General features: G+C 47.1%; 1 protein-coding gene across 3 annotated transcripts; it reads left to right on the top strand.

Annotated features, from left to right (window-relative positions):
* Positions 1-326: 326 nt before the first annotated feature.
* On the top strand, positions 327-4,472 carry LOC104041391 (cytochrome P450 26A1). Of its 3 annotated transcripts, XM_064463823.1 has the most exons (7): positions 341-1,560; positions 1,735-1,959; positions 2,070-2,357; positions 2,480-2,629; positions 2,981-3,115; positions 3,325-3,477; positions 3,669-4,472. In XM_064463823.1, exons 1-7 carry the CDS (start codon positions 1,372-1,374, stop codon positions 4,008-4,010), a joined length of 1,482 nt encoding a protein of 493 aa, XP_064319893.1. In that variant the 5' UTR covers positions 341-1,371; the 3' UTR covers positions 4,011-4,472. The 3 variants fall into 3 exon arrangements, with proteins under 3 accessions (XP_064319892.1, XP_064319890.1, XP_064319893.1); XM_064463822.1 differs by having other exon boundaries at positions 327-1,959; positions 2,106-2,357; XM_064463820.1 differs by having other exon boundaries at positions 330-1,959.
* Positions 4,473-16,838: the final 12,366 nt, after the last annotated feature.

Raw genomic sequence — 16,838 nt, 5'->3', positions numbered from 1 at the left:
TGCGGAGGCGGCCAGCCCCGCTGCCGCAAGGCGTCGTAAGGGGAGGGAGGGTCCAGTGTGATGCGGTGATTGCCAGAAAAATATAATTACAAGTGACACCTCTCCCCCCCCCCGCCTCCCCCGACGTGCAGCGTTTATTGAGCTCGTCTGGGTGAAAGGAAGGAAAAGTAACAGAGAGGAAAAATGGAACAAAAATGGAAAGAAAACAAAAATAGCGAGCACGATAGTTTATTGGTAGCAGCCGTACGCAGCGGAGTGTTCCCCGGCCCCCTCCCTCCGTCCGCGGCCCCGCAGCCGCCCCTTCCCCAGCGGCCGCGTCCCCCGGACGGCGCCTGCCGGGCCGGGACCCCGCGGGAGCCTCGCCGGAGCCGCCGCTCCATCCCGGAAAGTAAGCCCTGGCGCCTGCTCGCCGCCTCCGGGAGGGAGCCCCCGTGCGCCCCGGCTGCAGGCGGGGTGCCCGGCCGGTGCCGAGCGCCCCTTCCCGGCAGCGGCAGCCCCGACGGCCCCGGGATGCCGTCGAGCCCCGGTCGAGAGCGGCCACCGGATCCCGGGGAGAGGTGCCGGGCACGGTGGGTTGGGTGTTTCCTTTCCGCGCTCACCTCCTTTTCCCTCGGTGACCCGCGCTTGAACCTGCACCGGTAGGCTGAGACGGACGGCTGCCCGCGGCTCCTTCCTCCGCGGCCGGGCAGAAATACAAGCCGGGCTTTTCGAGGTGAACCAGGGAGCAGCGGAGGCTCCTCCGCCGATGCGGCGGCACAGTGGCAGCTCTGCCCCGCGGGCCACCGGGCAGCCCCAGCGCAGTGGGACCGCCCGCCCCGTCCGGCCCCTGCACCGGCCCGGCTTCTCCCGGCTCTGCTCGCTCGCCTTTCCCGGCCGGCGACAGCAGCCCGCGGGCGAAGGAGCCCCGCAGCTTGCAGAGCGCACCGGCACCAGCCGGGGAGCGCCCCCGGGGATCGGCGCCTCCGGGCAGCCGGGTGCTGGAGCGGGGCATTTCTCTAACGAGCATCGGCGATAAATCCGAAGAGGCGGCTGCCAGCGGGCCCCGCAGCCCGGTGTGCCAAGCCCGGTGCGGCGGGGAGCGAGCCCCGCGCTGCCGCCGCCGTGCCCGGCAGCACCTTTCTCCCCCCCCCCACCCCCCCCGGGCGGCTGTCTGCGGCGGGCGGGATGCGCCCCGCAAAGCAAATAGTTAAAGATTTTGGGGGGAGGAGCCAGGCCGCAATCCGCAATTAAAGATGAACTTTGGGTGAACTAATTTATCGGACCAAGGTAGGGTGGGCAGCAACCTGGGAAGGGTATAAAAGGCGGCCCGCGGCGAGCACGGCCCGCGCACTCGGAGCTCCCGGGGGGTCGGGCTGGACTCGCTCCCCAGCCATGGGCTTCTCCGCCCTGCTCGCCAGCGCCCTGTGCACCTTCCTGCTGCCCCTTCTACTTTTTCTGGCCGCCGTCAAGCTCTGGGACCTGTACTGTGTGAGCGGCCGCGACCCCAGCTGCCCGCTGCCGCTGCCCCCGGGCACCATGGGGCTCCCCTTCTTCGGGGAGACGCTGCAGCTGGTGCTGCAGGTAAGGCGAGGCGGGGAGCGGGGAAGCGCCCCGGCTCCTCCTTTACCTGCAGGGGAGGGAGATAAGCGGCGGCCTCTCCGGGCTCCCGTGCCTAGGTGGGAAAGAGCTGCTCTCCCTGCCCCTTCCTCTCCTTTTTTAGATTTATTTTATTATTCCTCCCCTTCCCCTGTCCAGAGGCGGAAATTCCTGCAGATGAAGCGCAGGAAATACGGCTTCATCTACAAGACTCACCTCTTCGGGCGGCCCACGGTGCGGGTGATGGGCGCCGAGAACGTGCGGCACATCCTGCTGGGCGAGCACCGGCTCGTCTCCGTGCAGTGGCCCGCCTCGGTGCGCACCATCCTGGGCTCGGGCTGCCTTTCCAACCTCCACAACGGGCAGCACAAGCACCGCAAAAAGGTACGGCCCCGAGGGCGGGCGGGGAGCGGGTGCGGCCGCGCCAGGCGCGGTGGCTGAGCCTGTGTCCCCTTCCTCCTCCTCCTCCTCCTCCTCCTCGTCCCCCCGGGCAGGTGATCATGCGGGCCTTCTCCCGGGACGCCCTGCAGCACTACGTGCCCGTCATCCAGGAGGAGGTGAGCGCCTGCCTGACACAGTGGCTGGGCGCCGCCGGGCCCTGCCTGCTGGTGTACCCCGAGGTGAAGCGCCTCATGTTTCGCATCGCCATGAGGATCCTGCTGGGCTTCCAGCCCTGCCAGGCCAGCCCCGACAGTGAGCAGCAGCTGGTGGAGGCCTTCGAGGAGATGATCCGCAACCTGTTCTCCCTCCCCATCGACGTGCCCTTCAGTGGGCTCTACCGGGTAAGGCTCCTGGCGGGCCGGGAGGAGGGGGGTGCCCCTGCAGCCGGGGTGGTGGGAAGTGGGCGGGAGGGCTGGCAGCATTGGCTTAGGTCCCATGCTGCTCTCCCTTGCTGCCTGGCCAGGGCTTGCGGGCACGCAACATCATCCACGCCAAGATCGAGGAGAACATCCGTGCCAAGATGGCCCGCAAGGAGCCTGAGGGCGGCTACAAGGATGCACTGCAGCTGCTGATGGAGCACACGCAGGGCAACGGGGAGCAGCTCAACATGCAGGTGAGGTTCCCCTTCCCCAGGGCCAGATCGGTCCCTTTCCCCCAGCCCCTCTGTCAGCAGCGTGCTTATCCTTTGGGGCCAAAAGGAGAGAGCAGGAGGCTCAGCCCCCTCTCACCATGCAGTAAACCAGCTTGTGTAGTGCACTGGGGTGCAAAGGCTGCAGCCAGGCTATAGGATGGGGAGCACAGGACCAGGGCCATGTCCCCAGGGAGCATAAAGCAGCACCCCCATCCTGGCCCTTGAGTGTCTGCTCCAGCCCGGGAGTGATGCACAGTGATGTGGTGGTGGAGTGGGCCTCGTGGAGATACTATATTCAATACCTGTATTGTGTTCTTCTGTCCCCTGCATAAGGAGCTGAAGGAGTCTGCCACAGAGCTGCTGTTTGGGGGCCATGAAACCACTGCTAGTGCTGCCACGTCGCTGATAGCCTTCCTGGGGCTCCACCATGACGTCCTGCAGAAAGTGAGGAAAGAGCTGCAGGGCAAGGTGTGTGTCTCCCCCAGTGCCATTTCATAGGAGCAGGCAGTGGGAATGTACCTCCAGGAGAGGGGTCCCAGGCAGGTCCCCTCGACCCAGTGGTGCCCTTCTTTTAGGGGGTGGCGGGAAAACCCCACTCGCTGGGGGGCAGCTGCTTTGCAGTGCCGGAAGCCCTGGCCACCTGCTCCGTAAAGTCACGGCAGCATCTTCCTTTCTAGGGGTTACTGTGCAGTCCCAGTCAAGAGAAGCAGCTGGACATGGAGGTCTTGGAGCAGCTGAAGTACACGGGCTGTGTCATCAAAGAGACCCTCAGGCTGAGCCCTCCTGTTCCTGGAGGATTTCGAATTGCACTCAAGACCCTTGAGCTAAATGTAAGAGGGGCTTGGGCTCAACTCCTCAGCGCAGCTGCAAAGTACTAGTGCGTTCTCGTAGCCTATCTGCCTTAGAGTGACCTGCGGGAAGCCAGGAGGGGAGGTGGGGTGCATCGACGTGTCCTGTGCTGACACTTCACCTTATTTAACACAGCAAGGTGCTTCATGTCTCCTTTCCCTTCTTTTCGTAGGGTTACCAGATCCCTAAAGGTTGGAATGTTATTTACAGTATCTGTGATACCCACGATGTGGCAGATCTCTTTACCAACAAGGATGAATTTAACCCGGATCGCTTCATGTCTCCATCTCCAGAGGATTCTTCTAGGTTCAGTTTCATTCCTTTCGGTGGGGGCTTGAGGAGCTGCGTTGGCAAAGAGTTTGCAAAAGTCCTTCTAAAAATATTTACAGTGGAGTTGGCTCGGAGCTGTGACTGGCAGCTGCTGAATGGACCTCCTACAATGAAAACAGGCCCCATAGTGTACCCTGTGGACAATCTACCTACCAAATTCATAGGTTTCAGCGGCCAAATCTGAGAGCCCGATGCTTGCCTCCAGCTGGATTTCTATATAGCATCTAATATGTACATAGTAACTTTTTATAGTAACAAAGGCTTTTAAATATTTAAACTTGTAAATGTACAATAGTTATTTATGTCATCTAAATATATCAAAAGGCTATGATATTTTTCCCCAAGCACTACAATTATGGGTCTCTCTCTGATTCATAATTAGATAATGTTATTTCTATAGAAATAAGTTTTCCCCTATTTAAAAATCTTATTGAAAGCTGGCCAGCTAAGCATTTGAAGACATTTCACAATGGTGTACATATTAAGAAATGTTCTTAAAGGCATTTGAAACAATGGTAACTAGGTACTCATCCAAATTACCTAAAATGGTTATTGTCTGAGAATGTTTTCAGGTTTTTTTGTGTCTAGATCTTATGTTTAATGTGTGAATTTTTGAGTTTGATAATAAAGTTTATTTTTGATGATCCTCTGTATAAAGATTTCTGTGTATGCTAGAGAATAGCTTAACCAATGGGTCTCAAGGGTTTGGTTGTAAAGTCAGGCCTGCTTTTGTGAATGAGCTGTTCATTATTTCTATGCTCATAACTCTCCTGCCGCCCACCCCCACTGTGGTTCTCACTTGAGAACAGTAAATTGTTTTAAGGTTTAGCCTGTAAGTGGCAAGAGCAGAGCAAAAACATACGTGCTCACTGAAAAAAGTATGGAGTGATAGCAAGTGCTACAGGTCTCCTTATCAAGCGCATAATCCTGAGCCCATAGTAAGTAAAAAGTAAAGGGAAGCAGAAGAATAATGTATAACAGGAGCCTTTCTCTGTAGCTGGAGAAAATAGGTTGAGGAAAAATTCCATAAAGGCTCTCTTCCCCCATATTACTGCTGACCTGTGTAAACAGACCACTGGATCTTGTTCTGTGTTGAGTCTGCTGTCTATGAATCTTTACTTACGAAGGTGTCTCTTATCAGCTGGTAGAGCAAATACAGTCTGCTGTCATTTCTTGAAATGCGACAGCCCTGACTTGGTCAGAGATAGAGCATGCATTTGGTCTACGAACTTCTTTCCTGGAATTCAGCAAAATGAAAACTAAAAGGCAGGCACTAATGTGAATTGATTAACAGGGAATCAACTGTTGAGATGCAATTCCCTGGGGGTGTGTAAGCAGGGCAGATAAAATGCCCTAGGCATGACCCCAGTTTTGGCTGAACCATAAGGTTTTCTGTGCTCTTCTCCCATCCCATCCCGTTGTCGTGTCCCCCCCCAACCCCTTACTACACCTATTAGTCTTCCCTCAAAAGTCAAACAACATAGGCTGCCTCTATAAACATCTACAATGTAAAACAATGTGATTCAGCATCATGAACACTTACAGCACCGTATAGACTAATTTAATTTTCTGTTTGCTCCTGGAAAACAGTCACTTTTACATTATGTTCTCCCAAGGTCAAAATTAAGGATGGAGTTAAATTACACAAAGTTGCTGCAGGTCTTTAATAGCATCTATGATGCTTTGGATTTTTTTTTAAGGAGTGTTTCTATAACACATTTGATGTGTTTCCAGCTAGCATTTTAAATACAGAAGCTTCTAATGTAAGACCTTAGATACAACCTACATATGCGCATAACTACAAGACTTTTTCACATGCAGTTTTCTGTAGTCTTAAAATACAAAAGATGTTCGTTTTAGATTATGCCTGAGTCTTCGTGGCAATGTTTATACTCTCAAATAATTTTTACTATGCAAACCTCTTCTACCATTATGTTTTTCAGGGATTTGATGAATAACGTCAGTTTAAGACCCCTTTATTACTGATGTAGTACCGGAAAATTGCAAACCCTGATCCTGATTTGGAGGTGATCTGAAGTCCGGAAAACAGCAAGACTCTTGTATTGGTATCCGTCATTAACATTTTCTTCGTTAGCATGACAACACTCGGCAAGTCCAAATAGATGCTGATATTGTTTAAATGTTTTGTTTATTTTTAACTGAAGTCTTTTATATGTGGGAACTTTTACATGGTCTTCATATTATTTTAATTTATATATTGTTTTTATAAAGAATGGGAATCTAAGTGCTGTCTGGAGAATATGAACACTTTCACAGTGAAGTCTCAGGTCATACATGCATTTCTCTTTCCTTTTTTTAATTTTTGAGTTAAATTTGCAAGGCTTTTATGTTTGGAGGAAAAGAATCATAATCTTCATTTTTGTCTGGACATCTGGGGGTACATCCTCAGCTGTTGTAAATCACGACAGCATAACCTACGTTAGGCACTGCCCCCGTGCAATTTATCTCCGCAGTTAAATGGTCTGTCACTGCTGTGTAATTTAGGCATCTTGGAGTTCGCTTTAAACAAGCTCTCCCAAGAAATGGTAGCAGTGTAGCTGCAGTAATACGGAGCTCAGTGTGGGTTAATTGCTAAAATATTTGCCCAACTTCTTGAGCAGGTTTTACAACCCGTCCTAATCTCTTTGCAGCTGTATCTTGACAGCTTAGATGCTGGCTGCAGACGCGTTTCAGGTGAACTCTGGTATGATCGTCGGTAGCTTTGCCTGCTCAGCAGTGGCTGGTGCGGGCACCTGCTAAGACTGTGGCTGCTATTTAGGGGCTGACTAGCTCCTGCACCCCCAGCCCCTACTCCTTTCATTACGCTGGATCCCGGAACTGACCTTGCTGAAAAATCATCTGCCAAACCCCGCATCGTTTGCCAGGCGCACCAGGTCCTCGCTCCAGCTCCCTGTGTGACTGCTGTTTGTGCAGGGGTGCTGCAGTGGAGACGGGGCGGCAGGAAGAGCAAGCAGCTGCTTCAGCCTGCTCTGCGCCTAACAGGTAGTTCCTTAAGCCACGCTCTAGCTTTCCTTTTGCAAGTGTTGCCATGTGTTACTCTGACTGGTGCTCCAAGGCTCACAAACTGAAGCACGTTAAAGGGCCAGCCTTGGTGGGGAGTGATCGCTCCCTTCTCGTAATTAGGCCTTTTGGGGGCATTTCATACGCCACCTCGTAGTCAACCTGTCGTTTAAAGGAAAAATCCTTGACTAGGTCTCTCTCCAAATAATGCGCATGAGTCAGTAGGCGCTACGCTTTGTAGCGTGCTGGCCCCTCTCTGAGGGTGAGGTGGGTTGCTGGAACCCATGCTTCCCCTAAGCCCGCGTGAATAATAGCTCCTGCCAGCCAGCAGCACCTCTGGTGCTTAGAATTTCGGCAGTCTCTATGTGATGCTAAATGTGTGGTTCTTAACAACACAGTTCTATCCATTCTTGACTAAAAATTACATCAAAGAATGACATTTGTGTAAATTGACATTGAGGAATGCTACTTGATAAATCAGTTCCTGATGGAAAGGCGGTAGTATTTCCAGAGAAGGTCAGAATAGGTAATAGTGAATTATGGTAATGGTTACATGAGTAAGGAAAAAAATGTGCAAATGAACACTGAAGCCTCTTTGGAAATTAAAAAAATATTGCTTGATTAAAAATAATTTGACCAGATTGATTTATTTTGTCCTAGTGAAACTACGACATGTTACATTCAGCAGCTGAGGCAGGAAAAGATTTTTAAATTTTGGTTCATAAAAGCACCTATTGAAGGGACAGTATCATTTGTAGTCTTAAATGCTTCAGGTTTCACACTTGCTTCTCTGACATTTTGTTTTTAGTTTTTTGTTTTTAGTTTTTTTTTGTTTTGGGGGTTTTGTTTTTGGGGTTTTTGTTTTTGGGTTTTGGGGGTTTGGGGTTTTGGGGGTTTTTGTTTTTAGGGTGTTTTTTGGGTTTTTTTTAGGGTTTTTTAGTTTTTGTTTTGGGTTTTTGGTTTTAGGTTTTTTGGGTTTAGGTTTTTAGGTTTTAGGGGTTTGTTTTGTTTTGTTTTGTTTTTAATTTTTGTGGGCTTTTAGTTTTTGTTTTAGTTTTTTTGGTTTTACTTTTTCATTTTGTTTTATGCCTTGACTACAGGAGCCTTTTCCTAGACTTTGCAAGATGAGAGGCTGACAAAAAGGTTGCCCTTCTTTCTACCCCTTTTCAATCTACAGTATGTTTTCTTATTTTATTCTGTTCAGTGATTTAGAATAACCTTTGGAGCAGTACCAAGCAAAATACTTAGTAATATGTAAAATATTCCATCCTTGACTTTCCTGTGGTACTTTCCTAAGTGCTATAGGAAGTTTTTAAATCTGTTTTTACAAATCTGTGTCTAGTCATCTGTGAGAACAGAACATGCTGTGTTTTGTTAATTGTACACATTGGCAGAAGCATTCAGGGTGAAGCTGATAAAAGAATACATCCCAGTCATTTAAAACTAATATGCATAAAATTAGACCCCCAGATCCACCTCTGTCTCCTGTTCTTTTTTTTTTAAAGCATTAGAACTTATTTTTATGAGGTATAAACCCTCAAAATTTTCTATCTCTCTCAAAGGGAGCTACACTACTGAGGCTCCCTGGAAATCCAACTACTTTTGACTTAGTCCTAAATACAGATTAAGTAGCCCAAGGGCAAGCAACCCATCGCAGAAATGCTTTACCTTAAAATTATTACCTACCATCTTTCCTAGAACTAGCAGGTTCCTATACAAGCCCACAGGATCCTATACAAGGCTGTGTCTCTGCTGAACGTTCACGTAAACCAAACTTCTATCTGTTGACTTTTGGTGATGTTCTTGAAATTAAAAAAGGCAGTCATGAATCTTGTGTCTGGGACATACTGCTGAGTAAGGTATGTTCCAGCCTCCAGTTAGTTACTTTATTTACAGCTTAAAGGTACCATGTTGCATGTAGTTGTCCTCTCTGTTATAACAAAAAAGAATGGGTAGGTTTGGCTAGCATTTGTAAATCCAGATAGTTTTGTTTGCCAGGTGGTTTGTATTGTAAATTCTCTGTCAAGTTATACATCCAGCATGCAATGCAAAACATATACAGATTAGCAGCAAAGATTCAAAAAGTTTATTAGTTGCAACCATTAGAGTGATAGATTAGGAGAAAGGAAACATAACTGGCAGCAAGTTTAGAGAAGGCTCATTACTGGACTGGCTTGCTTCACTTGTTTAACGATGTCTTATGAAAAATGTTATATGAGATGTTCAATGAATAATGCAGCCTTCGTTAAGTTATGTAAATGAATGTAACTTCGTGGGTGGGTTAGAAAAAAATATTTAACAAATCTGTTTACATCCAGAGAGTATGAGCAGTGGAGACAGCTTTTAAAGAATCTCAGATTAAAATATTTTAAAGGTGACAGACAAGAAAGTTTGGTAGTGGGGCATAACAGTGCTGTTTTAATAGGTGTTTACAGCCCGCCTTGCAGTTGCAACATAGGCAGGGCAACATATTAAGTATTCTCAGTTAATTGAAGTGTTATTTGTTCCTTTATCAGCTGTCCCAACCACGCTTTTTCACTTGTGTATGCTCCTAGTTCCCCAGAGACACATGCGGAACTTGTGTGATTTGCACGGCTAGAAGGATCATTTTAGCAAACGTGACTTATGACACACTGTTTGCTGGGTCATTTTGTTCACAAGCACACAATCATTCATACGCTGGTTGATTTCAATGCTTTTTTTACCCCCAGTTTATGACCATTTAGGAACGCCTAAGTCTCCACAGGTTAAGTTTACACTGCTATACAGGATAACTGCCACAACATGAGAAAATTATAAACCAAGGACTAAATCAGATATTGACAACGTGCTTTCGTACCACACCCACAAATGCCAACCTTTCTAATGCCTCTCCCAAAACAAATCTTTGGATTCAGGCCTCAGAGCTTACCCAGAAGGTCAAAGAGTGTTGGAGGCTGTTTTCGAGCAATGGGGGGAATAAATTCCAGAGCTGGGGGCCCCTCACAGGATCCCTCCAGAGATAAGAGTAACCAAAAGGCAGTCCCGTTTGCACCTTTCAGGTAGGAGGTAGGCCAGTAACTTTCTGAGGGGTTGGGAGATGAAAAGACCAGTGTCGATATGGAGATGGGTCCTGAGCAGTGGTCTAGGTCAGGTGAGACAGTTTAAGGAGGAGGTGTGCACAGGCACACATCTACCAAGATGTGTTAAGTCATCTTTGTTAATGCTGCTTGAAATGAAATAGCTTCCTCTGCTCAAGTCACTGTTTTGAGGGAAGAGCACCAACTTAGTTTTGAGGGTTTTTTTTTTTGCTTTAGATGTATAGGGCCAGCATTCATTTACTATATCTGTATCTCAGAAATATAATGCTTTCTTGTGTAAAATGTCAGCACAACAAACATCTTTTCAGGATTAGATTCGAATTTGCACTGGAATGGTGGTAGGTCTTGGTTTTCTTGGCTTGCTGACTTAATTGACTGATCAATTGAAAGAAGCAAGGGGCTGTGGTATGCTTTACCTAACAGCCTTTATTTTACATCTAGGCCCCTCTGAATTAGCAACCTGTCTGTATGCTATGAGAAAGGAAGGAGGGGACTGGGTAGTGCCCTGCTAGCCATAGCAGTGCCAGCCTGCATGAATAGGGTGGGGTTTTTCTCTCCCTTATGAGTAGGTGTATGATGGAGACTTGTAAGCAAACCACCCTGCTTCTCCCCAGAGCTTCCCTTGGCAGCCTATGGACCACAGAGTAACCGGAAACTGCTCCCTGACCTGGCAATAGCCTCCTCTTTTGTGAATTGTCCTTAACTTTGACAAGAATGGAAGGAGATAGGCTGGGAACAAAGAGGAACCACCAGCGAGGCAAACAGCCCCACCGCTCCAGCACCGCACCACAGCCCTGGCTGCATTACACACAGGTGATTTTTACCCTAGTGTCATCCTTCTTGTCCTGACTTCTCTTGCTCTTTGGTGTCGTTATATTAAATATACATTATTGATGTTAATGATGCTGCCTACAGCACTGCAGCAAGCTAGCGCATGCATTATAAACCTAGCAGTTAAAGAGAAAAGTTCATTAATCTTATCAACAGATTGCTTGAAGTAATGGCATGTCATGACCTTTTTGCTCATTGTATGAAATGAAATGGGTCAGATTTGTGACATTTCTGAGGGAAACTTTCCTCTAACTGGGGCTGAGAGCATGCTGGTCACTGAAACGCACTAATTGCCTGTCAGCATTTCTAGAAAAAATTGCAAATTTCAATCACGGGGATGAAAACAGAAAAGTAACATTTTACAGAGATAAGTTACATGCCTTCAAAGTGAGACTATTTGCTTGTTATGGAAAAGTCTTATCGTTCTCCTGTTTTGCATACTGTTAGCACTCTTTTTTTTTTTTTTAATCAACAGTTTACAGATGTACTTATTATCAAAGTATTTAGGAGGAGAGAGAGGAGATGGGCTGAGCATGCTGATGGGGAAAACTGAGAATCCTTAAGCAGTCAAAGGTACTACATGTTTATTTTGGTGGCTCCTTGGTGATTGTTCTTTTCACCTTTTATTAACCTGCAAATGGATTAGTCCTTGTAAACTAAAGAGGAGAGACCAGCGCACAACCCACTGCCCCACAGATAAGGTCACAAAGAGGGGACGTGTCCCGAGTACAACCTCGGAGAAGAAATAGAAGTCTGAAGGCATTTACACTAGGCTGCCATTGCGCTTTACTAGCCCTACTGTGATTTACCGTATCAGTTCAACTGCTGACACCTTTATGTCCCTCCCTCCTATCCCAGCAGGCCACAGAGACACAGTCCATGATAGATGCTGGTGAACTTTTCCTCTGATCACCTTCTGAAGAACTTTCCCATAATCTATTGTTTTCTATCACAGTGGAAAACAAAACAAGGGTTTTTTTGACTTTCAGTTACCAGCTATTTTGCCCTAACTTTAAAGCAATGTACTGAATTTATTACATCAGTGTGAAAGAAGTTTTAAACTCTTGTCTCTTTATCCTACTCCCTGAACTTAACATGGTCCAGAGTAAATCAACGTAATTGCTGTTAGACCTACATTGTTGAGGGAATGTTTTATATTCCATGTTGTCAGTTATTTAGAACAGTTAATTGAAATTGCAAACATAAAAAGAGGAAAGCTACAGTTAAGAAAATAACTTTTTTTTTGGTGCTTGTGGCTACTGTATGAATTATATAAAGAGCTAACATTAACTTTAATGTAAGACCAAAAGTGTCTGGAATATCTAAGAGAAAAATACAGTTGTGGATTCAAGGCAAATATTTCCTTTAATCGACCACATAAAAATATAAGAACTCATTCTGGACTGAGAGAAGCAGCTGACCTAGCATTCTTCTCTGTAACTCCAAAATACTTATCAAAATGTTGCCTTTGCTTCTAAATAAATAAATGCCACAGGCTGCACCTGGTTTTGTCTCATCAAAATTCAGCACTGGTATTACAGCATGAAGGGGGAAAGTAAGTCACAGCAATGGGCATATTGAAAAGGGTGCACTTGGAAAAGGGGGAACCGTGCTGCAAACTCTCCTGCAAGCGCTCTTCCTCTGAGTACGCCCTCAGCCAGCTGCCTTGCTTCTGCAGCCTGTGGAAAGGGTGAGCAGAGACGCGTGTACAGGCGAGCTTGTCCTGCGTACAGAAGCATCAGTACGTGTGTAACAGGGAGTTAAGGAGCAGCTGGACTGGGAAGGAGATGTCCGGGAAAGGCTGAGTCAGCGCCTGCCAGAAATGGTCTGATTGCTGTGCTAATCAGCTTCGTCCTTTCAGCAGAGAATTACATTTCAGAAGGTCTGCGATAAAAATGTTTCCAAATGTGCTTTCGCTGTCTTTCCCAAGGCTCTCTGCCCTCTCTGGATTGTGACAATCCAGTGGTGCACTACTCTTCTAGTTCCTGTGTGTTGATGGCAATGAACAATTTCTGTTAAAATAGCGTTTTCATTGCAGTGGCCCATAAGGCCACACTTTTAGTGTCAGGCTCTCTTTTGTGCCAAAAGATCCTACTCTGTAGTTTGACTCTGAATGTGGGACAGTGGTGAGTCTAGGAAAGGTACAAGGAGGGAAAGGATTGGTGTGAAAGATTTGGGCAAGATGCAACATTACACCTCATCTTCTACAAAGCTGGGCAGACTTCACAGTTGGCCGTACTAAAGCAGAGACCTTCTCTGAACGTGCCAGACTGCCAGCATGTGTCCTAGCCCTGCCCTCTGGGTGGCAAAAGAGGTGCCATTGCTACAGTGTTCTCACTGCCAGCTGCTTCCCAGAGAATCGTCTGTGTTAAAAAAGAGCCCTAAGATGAGTCTCCTTTGCAGGACTCACTCCTAATGCAGCTCAGCCAGCCGAGCAAGCAGCGGGGCAGTACTGGAGGGGCTTCTCTCCGTGTGCCCTGCCACTCAGAATTTCATAGGGCCAGCAGCCTTGTTTCAAGAAAGGTGCAACTTCACACTTTACAGAGAAGTTTGGTTTTTACCCCCAGGAAGAGGAGAGCAGGGTTGTAAACAAAAGTCTTACAGGAGAAAATAGTAAGTTCAATCCGCAGGGTGGCTGCATTAGCAAAGATGTTTAGGAGGTCACTGGTGAGTTACGGCTGTTAGATGCAGCAGTAATGATGGTCCCAAAGCTTTTACTCTACAGTTATCACACTTGAGCTGGTTGACAGTGATGCAGACTTAAAGTGGTTTTCTTTGAATTATTTTGATAATTGCTTTCTTATAATTAACATTGCTGTAGGGAAAGATTTGACCCAATGCCTCTTAACAAATTCAGTCTTTGGCTTGCTATTCTTTCTTCATATACTGAACTTCATACTTCTCAAAGCCCTATTTCTGGGCTCTGCTATACCACTGTGTCGGGCTGTGGTTTTGGAACAGTTGTTTTCAGCAGAAGTGGCAAAAATACAATAGTGATATTACAAACCAATCTTGTATTTCTGAATTCCTTAGAACTGACTGCTTGCTTTACCTGACAGCATGTAAGGTTAGACATAGAAATATTTACCCATGCTATAGAAATGTATATAGTTATACATCTAGCTATATAAAGTCAGGTAGAAATATTTTTATCTTCACATGACCTATGCTAGGCAAAGAAACACAGATACACTGTGGTATTGAAGTTTGACCTGTCACCTCTAAAGCACAGTGTGTCCCACCTGGCTGCTGCTCCTTGTTTGCTTGTTTTTCCCAAAGGCTGGAGGAAGCACAAGGATTTCAGCCGAAGCTTCTGGATCAGATGCACCGTCCTTGCAGCCAACGCAGAAAAGGGGCAGGAGCTGGGTCAGGGCACTAGCTTGGGACCAGGTCAGGGTGGCTCCCCTCCTGCCTGCTCAACTTCTACAGACAGAGAGCACGTAGGTATGCTAAGAAAACGAAGTGAGGAGAGTAGAAACTTAGCCCTCTGCCTGCTGGTTTTACTGAACACTTGTGCACTTTGCTGGTGCAGGCACCAGGACCACCTCCCTGTCAGATTCCTCCATTCCCATCCTCTTTTGACCTGCTTGTCCCTGATCCCTAATATCTGCCCCTGCACTGTAGTTTCCCTTCCCTCCTGCAGATCCCTGGACAGAGGATAAGTGTAGTTTCACACCCCCTCATGCCCCCTGCACCGCTGTCCCCGGCGTTCCTCCTGGCAGGCTTTCCCTTTCCCCTCATGGCAGTGCTCTGACAGTAGGCCCCCATCACTCCCATCTGAACTCCCTTCCCCGTCCCCAACCCCTAGCGAAGGCAGCCTCTCCAGTCTTTATCTGTTCGGGAAATAGCTCGTTTAACTGGGACAGGGAGGATGGGCTGAGGTAAGGAAGAGCCATTGTTATGCTGAAAGCAGTTAATGGGTGCCACTAGACACTTGTGTGATCTACAGACCATAGCATAAGTCCCTTAAGCTGTGCTGGTGCTACCCAGGGCACAAGGGTTTCCCACTTCTCCTTTCCCAGTTTTCTGATTTTCCTCCAGTTAAAGAAGGGTCTGGCACTGATCTACACCATTCCTTGGCATTTTCTAATGGGTTTGATGGGGTAGTCCAAACACACCATACCGCAGAGGGAGAAACACCCTCAAGTTAAGAAAAGGCCTTACGACATGTCATTAAAGACCTGAGGCTTTGGATTTGGAGAGGGGTTTGGGGAGATGGGCAGGACCTGCCCTGCATGGGGAGGACTCACAGCTGAAGTTGCAGGCCGGGTTCCATGTCTTCTTGGAGTTAGCTGTGTGCTGGGCAGCTGTGTGGTGGAAGGTGGGATTTGGTTTCCTGGGCCCTTACTTTCTCTTGAGTGTTTAAACATGCCACGAGACCCACCAAAAAAAAAAATAAAAAAAAAATCACTCTTTTCCAGGAGGAAACGGATGTTTGCGGGCAGATGCTGGGCCTTCAGCAGATGTGTCACTCAGCTGTATATGCTCTGAGTGTCCCGGTTTGATTAAGGAAGTCTTCCTTTGTGTTTCTGTAGAAATTTGCCTTAACTCTTGATTGGACTGGAGCTTCTATGGTTAATTGGCAAAACCACTGCCAAATAATTTAAAAGCCTAAATAACTCAGGATTTTACACCAGAAATCATCTGCTGTCATATTTCTTCCACTTTTCAGGGGGCTCCCTCTTGGAGGCAATGTGAATTGTTGCTCACTTTTTCAGTTCTGCTTTCTGAAGACTTGGAAATTACTTAAATTTTCACCCTTTCTCACTATTCTTTTTCTCTCTCTCCCTCACCCTCTGTCCGGAGCACAAGTGCTGATTCTAATATTTAATGCTCCACAAGCAGTAAGTGTCTCACAGTTTTCCTTGTGACTAAAAAAGATGAGTAAGGTTTTGCTGATCAGAAATTGTGTGTTACTTATTCATTGAAACAAATCCAAGTGGCTGTGGTATGTCTGTAAATACGCTGTAATGAATCACTAGTGACCTCTAAGGGGAAGATAATGTGTCAGAGATTGCCTACAGGTACACCTTCTAAACTGGAGTGGAAGATGGCTGTTTCCATATTCCCTGAGAGGTATAAGGAAGTTACTTGAAATCAGTCTTGTAAGAATCAGGGTGGCTGGCATATGGTGTCATTCACATCCGGCCCGAGTCAGCAGTCGCTGAAGTTGTTAAATATCATTGTCCTTTAATGGTCTATGAAAATGAACTTTTGATCCCAGACCTGTTTTAAGTAAACAGATGACCCCATCAAGCAACACCATCCCATTTGGGAGCTCAGCAGAGGCTAAAGCTAGCAGTAAAGATCTGCCGTTCACAGACATTGCTAGTCAGCTGTGAACTTTTGTCCAGGGGGTGGTGGTGGTGAAAGGACACAGGAGGAAGTAGGAGGAGTGACACTCGGGCCCCACCAATTTCTGGTAGATTTTTTGTTTTTGTTTAAACTCTAGTTCTTTCTGTCACAAGAAATTTTGGAAATTAAGAATATTATCCACGAATAAACTCAGGAGGCAGAAAAGGTTAGTAACTCTGCCTGTCTCCCCTAGAGGTTGCCTGTGTGGTGGCAGGAGAGAGTTCACATATGGTTCAACTGTCCTCTTACTCTGCTGAGAGGACTGTAGTGGCAGCCCAACACTCTGCTGCTTTTAGTTTGAGTGATGCTGAAGAATGATGGTTAGCACACGTGCAAGCTTTGGCCCTGTTTTTCTGAACTCGGTGATAAAGTGAGTAAGTGTTTCTACCAGAACTAGCATGCAGATTGAACCCTTTCCCATTCCAGTGCTAGAAACCAAAAATGTATTGCAACATGCTGTACTTCAGGGATACACGGCCCCCTTCAAATTTGACCTTAAAAATGTTTTTTTCATAAGCAAGAAAATTCACTGTCTATAAACCTTTTTTTGCACATCACAATCTTCTTTGCTAAGCCTAAGTCATTAGTTTAAAGTTAAGGACTGCCTTACACCATAAAGCTGGATAACCTTTTTTTTCATTGGGGGGAGGGAAGGGAGCTGCACGGCCTTTCACCTTCCAGCTTTACAAGCAAAGCCAAACTTCTGGGCAATCGCTGTGCAAAAT

Source organism: Phalacrocorax carbo, chromosome 12 (genome assembly GCF_963921805.1).
Source record: "Phalacrocorax carbo chromosome 12, bPhaCar2.1, whole genome shotgun sequence".
In the NCBI taxonomy this organism is placed as follows: Eukaryota; Metazoa; Chordata; class Aves; order Suliformes; family Phalacrocoracidae; genus Phalacrocorax; species Phalacrocorax carbo.
This window is presented reverse-complemented; position numbering and strand designations above follow the sequence as displayed.

What these genes read in the sequence shown, in the direction of transcription:
- LOC104041391 (XM_064463820.1), top strand. Translation starts at nt 1,372, where the DNA reads ATGGGCTTCTCCGCCCTGCTCGCCAGCGCCCTGTGCACCTTCCTGCTG. An exon ending in CCTTCAGTGGGCTCTACCGG is followed by an intron (nt 2,358 to 2,479) that starts GTAAGGCTCCTG and finishes CTGCCTGGCCAG; the next exon opens with GGCTTGCGGGCACGCAACAT. An exon ending in GGAAAGAGCTGCAGGGCAAG is followed by an intron (nt 3,116 to 3,324) that starts GTGTGTGTCTCC and finishes CTTCCTTTCTAG; the next exon opens with GGGTTACTGTGCAGTCCCAG.